Raw genomic sequence first — 9,133 nt, 5'->3', positions numbered from 1 at the left:
TTGTATGATAATAAGCCGTTAACAGCACGTCTTATTGGAGCTGTGATGTGTCACACAATGTACATGTGGTAGAACATACACTACTTGTTAAACGTACATATATGTCATTGTCAAAACACATCCAACGCATGGCCTGTGTAGCCAATGTGATCATATTTTGCTGGTCCATTTGGTCATGTTGATGTGATCATATGGCTGACATCCTCCGGGAACCCCCAAACTGCTGCCGGCATCTTAATAAAAAGCTTGTTAAAGCGAAAAGGGTGGCTTCATTTTGAAATCTAAATACTAGCAGTCGGGAAGGTATGGTATAACGTTACCAGACAACAGATTCTTCATTTTTTGTTCTTTCACATCTTTGTCCTTGAATTATTTTACGACACTAACGTTAGTATCCGTTTTCCGATATTCCGTTTGTAATTTACGGCACATACAGGTTTTGGAGCTGCTTTGTACGATAAACAGTATGGTGGAAATCGTTTTTCTTGGGAAACGGACGAAAATTGTTTTGCGTGAAGACGTCATCCATATAATAGAATCAAAATGGCCTCCGATGATTTGCTGTTCACCGGGTATGAGTCAGTGTATGAGTCACGACTTGTCCTAGATACATAATGAAGTACATCTAAAAACAGTTTCTCCTAACCGTGGTTGCAAAATGTCAAGGTTAACAATTACGTCGTAAAAGGGTAGCTTCCATAGCAGGCTCTCTTGGGCCCATTTCCGTCTTTTTTTTGGCTCAAAATACCTTTTGCTGTCGGTTTCTTTTTGTACTGGGTCGCTTGACCATACGGGAAAAATGGTCAAGCGACCCAGTACAAAATAAGACGGCCAGTAAAAGTGTATCATGAGCCAAAAAAAAAAAAAGACGGAAAAAGTCCCCAGAGAGCCAGCTTTGGAGGCTAGCGAAAGGAAAGAAAATTCTCTGTACCAAAATCTAAGCCGTCATTTATGACCTAGAGTTCATTGACATCGCAAATGGAACCATAAGGGGTTATTGACCCCAAACCTTGGCTGCATTCACGAAATAGATCTATTTATATAGCTTTCATGGCCTTGAAGTCACGGCTTAGAGTCCTCGCTGCATTTGACTAGACGCTGTGCCCTTGGGAAAGGAACTTTACACGACTTTCCGTACTCCACCCAGGTGTAAAAACTGGTACCTGACTTCGGTTGGGGAGGTAAAAGACAGTGGAAGGAGAGGGATGGGCTCTGCCTTCCAATACTGTACTCAAGACGCAGTAGATAACAACCCTTTGCATCTGTGGTGTCTAAAATGCAAAAGATCCATTTTTGTTAGCATTGACAATGCTGTACGTTCCTTAGCTATTCGTGTAATCTTTGAAATATCACCTTTATCTGTATATAATGTAAAATCTAGAAATGCTCAAGTAATAATTGTCTTAAAATAAAGCCATGTATTGACAACTTCCAATAATGAGTTGTAATACATTCTCTGAATTACATATTCAGCACCAAGGACAGAACCATGTATGAGTGCAGTGCGAACAAAAACCACCAGGCGTCACCCCTGTGCATGCAAAACGTCCAATGCATTGAAAGTATGTCTTCTGTGACCTGAAATGCTCCTAATTATGCTTATGATTAAAGTTTCAGATGTTTCCTATATTCATTGCCTATGACGTTTCTATAGTTTGAAACCTCAGACTATGGACGTTTAAACAATCATGCCTACCCGTCTTGTTGCCATCGTTACTACCATACGTCAATCTTCCAACGGTATAAATCTTGACCAATGAGAGACGCCGGTGCCTAATTGGGTTTCGGCCTCATCGTGTTGTATAGCCACCCGAGCGAGTTTGTCGTGAAAATTTAAACGACGCTTACTCAACTACCTATCGAGCTATCTATAAATCTTGTTAAAGAAAGCTAGCTGCAGATTCGTTCGCGACATGTAGACGGTGGTGGAACCAAGCGCAGTACGCTCCGGGTGTTTGACAGTAAAAAAATTGGTACTTTGGAAGGTAACGTGGATAACAGTTTTGCGTTGGGGTAAATTTCAGACTGTAGAAAGCTGTAAAATCGCGTACAGGACGCGTTTTTCCTCTCCGGGACTCTCATAATTGACAAGCGGGGACTATGAAAGGCAGCGGGGACAACAGTTTCACGTTGAGGTCATTGTCGACGTGTAGAAAGCTGTAAAACCGAGTATACTACGCGTTTTTCCTCTCCGGGACTCTCACAACTGAAAAGCAGGGACTATGGAAGGTAGCGGGGACAACAATTTTGCGTTGGATGCTTAGAACCTGAGCGGTAGAAAGCGAGGACACCACGCCAACGTTTCAATCCACGGATTCCTTTTCATTGACAAGCAGGGACTATGGAATTTAGCGGGTACAAGAGTATCTGGTTGGATGTGAAGAAAACCGTAGGACAGTAGGACACCACATGTACGTTTTCCACCCACGGGTTTCTTTTCATTGACAAGCGGGGGCTATGAAAGATAGCGGGGGCAACAGTTTCGCGTTGGATGTGTAGAAAGCGGTAGAAAAAAACCACAACGTTTGCCCCGCTACGCACGGGATTCTTTTCATTGACAAGCGGTGACTGAAAGGTAACAGGGACAACAGTCTCGCGTTGGATGTGTAGGAAGCGAGGACTTCACACATACGTTTTCCACCCACGGGTTTCTTTTCATTGACAAGCGGGGGCTATGGAAGGAAGCGGGGGTAACATTCTCGCGTTGGATGCCTAGAAAGCGGTAGAGAAAAACGAGGACACCAAGCGTTTACCCGCTACGGATTTCTTTTCATTGACAAGCGGAGACTATGGAAGTTAGCGGGGACAACACTTTCGGTTTGGATGTGCAGTAGAAAGCGGTGGAAAACGAGGACAGCAAACGTACGTTTCAACGCTCCGTATATCTTTTCATTGACAAGTAAGGACCATGGAAGGTAGCGGCGATACCACTTTCGCGTTGAATGCATAAAAAGCGGTAGGAAACTAGGACACAATAACGTTTCACTGCTCCGGGTTTCTTTTCATTGACAAGTGGGAAAAATGGAAGGAAGCGGGGACAACAATTTCGGGTTAGGGAACGGTACGAACCAGACATACCCCACAGCTATCCCAGGGTGGAGAAGAGACGAGACTCTGGCTACGATAGAAGTGGGAGTCCTGGGCGCGATGCTTTTTCTAGCGTTAGGAGGGAACCTGTGCGTGTTGGCGGACATCTACCACAGCAGACGGCACCATAGACGGATGCACCTTTTTCTCACACATCTTTGGTTAGTCAAACCTCGTGTACTCAGTACATTGTTGGTGTATTACCTCCATGTGAAATGGAGGTACTGTGTGTGTGTGTTTGTGTGTGTTAGTGAGTCTGTCTGTCTGTGTTGTGAATGGCACCACAGACGGATGCACCTTTTTCTCACACATCTTTGGTTAGTCAAACCTCGTGTACTCAGTACATTGTTGGTGTATTACCTCCATGTGAAATGGAGGTACTGTGTGTGTGTGTTTGTGTGTGTTAGTGAGTCTGTCTGTCTGTGTTGTGAATGGCACCACAGACGGATGCATCGCTTTCTTACGCATCGCTGGTTAGTAACACCTTGTGTAGATCGTTTATTTGTCATCTACATTAAGAATCAAATGGAGGTATTGCGTTGAGTCTGTGTGTTCTGTGAGTGTGTGTATCCGCAGACGGCAACGAATGCACATTTTTCTATTGTATTTCTTGTTAGTAAAACATTGAGTATATTGCCCGGTCATTGGTATTTATGTTAAACATACAAAAACAAGAAGCAAATATGAGCAGGCCATTTGCTTGATAAAAGACTAAATCAAAGTTAGATTTTTATTTTTGTTAGCTATACTGACTTGCTGACTATTTCTCTTGTCTCTTTGGAAATCTTTGAACTCAGCCTCTTAAAGACACACATATACGCATGCACGGCCACACGCACACACACACACACACACACACACACACACACACACACACACACACACACACACGCACACACACACACACGCACACACACACACACACACACACACACACACACACACACACACACACACACACACACACGCACGCACACACACACACACACACACACATACACACACACACACACACACACACACACACACATATACACACACACACACACACACACACACACACATATACACACACACACACACACACACATCCACACACACACACAAACGCAGAAACACACGCACAAATGTTAACATGCAATGAAGGTGTTCACGTTAATGTCTTGCTACATCTTTTAGAATTCACCATTTTTTATAATATGGCGGCCTAAGCGTAACCGTCAGAATTATGATAACGTATAACCAACTTTAGTAAAAACGTTATGCACAGTTGACAGTTGATGCCAACAAACGTTGTCTACGGTTTTAACCGAGGTATTCATCATCACAAGTAGACTAACCGATGAATAAAAAGATTCCGTATACTCTCTGCCTTCCGACTTCATTACACCAAACGCTCACGTACTGTCGCCACATTGGTGGAAGTATTTCATTTACGACTAGACGGTGTGGTAGGCATTTAAGGACCCTGATCATTCCAATCAATCAGACGCCTAATAAACGTGATGTTATATTGGTCTATTCGATGTCCCCGTGTAATATAGATGATACGCAATTCGATACGTGATACGAATGACAGAAAGGATAATACTGTAAATATAGAAATTGTTTTTATGCTCGTGGTTTTCGCGTTGTAAAGTTACCGTGAACTTAAAACCACCGCAAACATTTTTCCATGGCAGTAAGAGACTACAGTGAATGGTGCTTGTCGCATCTACTTTTCGGCGGCTCCAGGAATCGTCAAAAAAACTTACGAAAACTAGATATCCAGGATTCGTACTTCCGGTGCCGTCAATCATGGTGATTGACAGGACAGAAAACATTATTATGCACGCCCATGTTTCCATATATGGGTCGACCTCGTGAGACCTCGACAGACTCAAGTTGCGAGAGATTAAAACCCGGAAGTGACCGCTACCCTCCCCATGATAGGACGTCATCTGAATGCTACTAACACGTAAATAGAATGTGACGCTACACGAAAAACAACTTCAAACACACAACACATATATAGTCGTGCGACTGTTATTGTCTATCGTTGTGGACAACGGTTGTCGTTAGACATGCGTTCAGAGTATTACGGGACACCCGCGGTGCAGGATACCATTGCGGTGCGTGCGTGACCCACAGTGACCGCTTGCTCGCAAATCAAAAATGGCGGGAGAATTCCTTATTTTCGTCAGGCGTTCAGACCGTTTTCTGGATATCCAGGAATCGTCCTCATGTTCAGGCCGTTTTCTGGATATCCAGGATTCGTCCTGAGCCTATTCAAGCCGTTTTCTGGATATCCAGGATTCGTCCTGAGCCTCTTCAAGCCGTTTTCTGGATATCCAGGAAGCGTCCTCCTGTTCAAGCCGTTTTCTGGATATCCAGGATTCGTCCTCCTGTTCAAGCCGTATCGTGGATATCCAGGATGTGGACCAGGCCTTGTGTGACAAAGGGACACCATCTGGATGCTATTAACACTTTACCGTGAATGTGTCGCTATACGGAAAACAACAGTAACTTTATCCCATCTTGACTGCCATTTGTTAATTCATTACGCAAAAAGAATTTTGGGCCTGATACGTAAGTAACATGTAAACATCAAAGTATCATTATCAACATTCGTTTAAGTTCTGTAACACCAGGATCAACAGAATAAACTACACGATCTTCTTGCCGGGAGATACAAAGATAGCGGCTTTCTGACAAAAACAACATGCCCCCGCCCTCCGCATAGTCTCCTCCCTCGAAAACAGGAAGCTCCACCCCCACGTACACGTTTTGGATAAACACCGTCGTCTATCCAGGAAACGTCCTGTTTGCGACGATTTCTGGATATCCAGGAATCGTCCTTCTGCTCAGGACGATTCCTGGATATCCAGGATTCGGCATATTACGAAAGTTAGATACTGACGAAAGTTGGATACAACAGTGCTACTGCGAACTTAAAACCACCGCGAACAGTCCTTTTTCCGCTACCGCGAAATTAAATCCCGGTGAACTTAAATGTATTTACAGTACACAACGCATGGAGTACACAGAGAGATGGTAAATGATAGTACTGTAAATGCATTTAAGTTCGCGGGGATTTAATTTCGCGGGAGCGGGAAAATGGACTTTTCGCGGTGGTTTTAAATTCGCGGTGAAGCGGCCGCCGCGAGAACCGCGAACATTAATCCACCGCGAACATTTCTGCATTTACAGTACTTAGCCTAATAATTGAGCTTCTGGTTCCAATACACCTTTTTCACGCGGCGGATATGACAGATAGAAAAACGAGGCCAATATGGCAAACAAAAGACTGTCCATCATAATTAGTAGTTCGACCAATGATAGCATGACAATTAGGAAATCGACCAATAAGAGAATGGCAGCATGTCCGTCAAATATTTGCATTATTATCATTTTTATCTTGAAACTCTTGAGGAACTATGGGATCAATCTACGCTTTTCTAAATTGCTACATCCTTTCGGTGTATAACACTATTATAATATTTATGATTTGATCTAATGTTTTGAAAATTTGTGTGGTTCGGGGTAAACGTAATGGGAGCTGATTTGGCGAATGATTTTGTCAATTTGCCTAATTGACCTCGTTTCCTACGGCAATGATACGACGCCCGTAACCGCGCCCTGACTCATTTGTAAGGTATGGCCGACCCTCTTCCAGACCATCAAAAAAGTAGTCCCATATCCTTTTGAGGCTGTAGGTACAGTGTGTTATTGTCCACTGTGTCTAGGGTACGGTATTGGAAGGTGGAGCCCATCCCTCTCCTTCCACTGCCTTTTACCTCCCCAACCGAAGTCAGGTACCCATTTTTACACCTGAGTAGGGTTGAGGAAATTGGTATAAAGTGCCTTTCCCAAAGGCACAGCGTCTAGTCAAGTGCAGCCCGTGACTTCAAGGCCATGGAAGCTTGACCATACGGTGCCAATGGCCAATCGACCTAGTACAGAAAAAGAAACGGCCAGCAAAAATGTATCATGAGCCAAAAAAGACGAAAAAGGCCCGCAGAGAGCCTGCTATAGAGGCTAATGAAAGGGAAGAGGAGGAGCGAGGAACAGTCATGTAAAGTGCATTTCCTAAGGGTATAAGATTGGCAACATGACAGAATTCGAACTTGGGACCTCTAGGTTCTGAGCCAGATACCTGCGGTTACACCACACGAACCCACCTGACCATTACGTTTTGTCTTTTATTGTTCTTTTTAGGATGATATAAAAAAACCAACTATCTATGAGTGTATCCAAAATACACGCTTACTTTCCAACTATCCCTGACAATGAGAAATCAATCCTATTATTGAAATCAAAGAACCCAGACATTATAAAAGAAGTGGGTAAATTCGTCTTCCACTGCCTAAAAAGAAGAAATCAAACCCAACAAAACCAGTATAATGTACACTTCGATTTCAGTAGCACAGCATTGTCATAGAATGTAGTTCCTAGCTCCTTTGTATTCTCCTTATTATACATGTTGTTTGTACCTGCAATTAGCCCTCGGAAAAGAACTTGTAATCAACATATTACTATTTATTTCCAGTATTGCAGATTTGGCTGTTGCGCTGATGAACATCCTCCCCCAGCTAATTTGGGACGTCACAGGCCGATTCCTTGCCGATGACGTCACATGCAGAGTGGTCAAGTTTTTCCAGCTGGCCTCTCTGTACGGGTCATCCTACGTCCTGGTGGCCACAGCCATGGACCGCTACTCGGCCATCTGCCACCCGATGTCCGTACTGACCAAGACGTCCAAACACCCCAAGCGGGTCTGTATATCTTTAAAAACTTATACATGTTTTTTTTGTTGTTGTTGTAAAATTGATGTGTGTATGCAAGCTGTGGTAAAATGGTCCCATGTTATTCACATGCTAGAAGACACAGACTATCACATACTAGACGTGTAATCGTAATAAGTCTATTAGCATGAAAGCTCATCTGTGTTGATGTAATCCATATTGAAGATTTTCCACTGTCATACAACACCAAAATTTGCTTACCTCGAATTTTCAGTCGCACATCCGTCGACCTTCTTCAGGAGTGATGATTCAGTTACTCTAAACACGTGACTTAAAGACACGTGACTCGAGTTACGAATCATAAATGCCTGGTAGGCGGTATCGGCACCCGTCTCGGTCGATTAGTCTATTATTGTTATGTAGAAAAGAAGTCAAACGGTCTTTTTATGATTAGGTCACTTCGTCTATTTGTTAGCAGGTCCCGGGTTTATTTTAACTCAGGCTTAAAAGAATCTCGGGGCCCGACCATGCTCGAAAATATATCTCACTTCACCAGTCACGTAGTCTCACCGGCTGTTGGTGCAGCAATACAATCAGTCTTCCACGTCCTGCGGTCAATAGACCAATTTAAAAAAAGCAAAGAAAACTAGCCGGCCGGGCCCAATTTTCCAATTGTGACCGGAGCATGATATAGTCTTCCAGCGGCACCCAAAAGACCCTGAATGTATCTCTTGGTTACAGGTCATCCTGTTGAGCTGGTGTCTCTCCTTCCTCTTCGCCGCGCCGCAAGTCCAGATCTTCTCCCTGGTGGAGGTGGTAGAAGGTAGCGACACGTATGACTGTTGGGCACATTTCGAGGAAGGCTGGGGACAGAGGGCCTACGTGACCTGGTGTTGCCTGGCTCTGTTCGTGGTCCCCTGTCTCATCATCGCGTTCGTCTATGTGCTGATCTGCAGACAAGTGTGGAAGAGCTTCCAGAGCGGCAACCTGGATGAGGTAATTATTTATGTTTACCTGATAAAAAAGTGTTCTGTAATATAATGGTTCTCTAACTCAAACAATATGTTTATAATTTATTTGCAAATCGATGCCCGTAGGCTAATTGCAAGGTACAGCCAGTAAAAAAATGAGCAAGTGTCTATTCTATACAGATATCTCGTGCATGATTCTACATTCTTTACTGGGAGGTTTGACTTCTTCTTTGGAGGCAATGGCTGATGAAATGTCCCACGTTTTCAACGATTAGTGGGTCTCTGCTGATCTCAACAGGAACGTCATTCTTTGGAGGTCTACTGCCTGTGAAGATCTTTCTTTCATCCTCA

General features: G+C 43.7%; 1 protein-coding gene across 1 annotated transcript in view; it reads left to right on the top strand.

Annotated features, from left to right (window-relative positions):
- The first annotated feature begins 2,698 nt into the window (after nucleotides 1–2,698).
- Nucleotides 2,699–9,133, top strand: part of LOC118405985 (mesotocin receptor-like) — a 60,061-nt gene continuing 53,626 nt past the window's right edge. Inside the window, exons 1-3 of the mRNA XM_035805839.1 lie at nucleotides 2,699–3,248; nucleotides 7,616–7,841; nucleotides 8,553–8,807. Coding sequence (XP_035661732.1) covers nucleotides 3,022–3,248; nucleotides 7,616–7,841; nucleotides 8,553–8,807 — 708 coding nt within the window. The 5' untranslated portion in view covers nucleotides 2,699–3,021. The remainder of the gene's footprint in view (nucleotides 3,249–7,615; nucleotides 7,842–8,552; nucleotides 8,808–9,133) is intronic.

The sequence above is a fragment of the Branchiostoma floridae genome, chromosome 18, assembly GCF_000003815.2.
Source record: "Branchiostoma floridae strain S238N-H82 chromosome 18, Bfl_VNyyK, whole genome shotgun sequence".
Classification (NCBI taxonomy): Eukaryota; Metazoa; Chordata; class Leptocardii; order Amphioxiformes; family Branchiostomatidae; genus Branchiostoma; species Branchiostoma floridae.
This window is presented reverse-complemented; position numbering and strand designations above follow the sequence as displayed.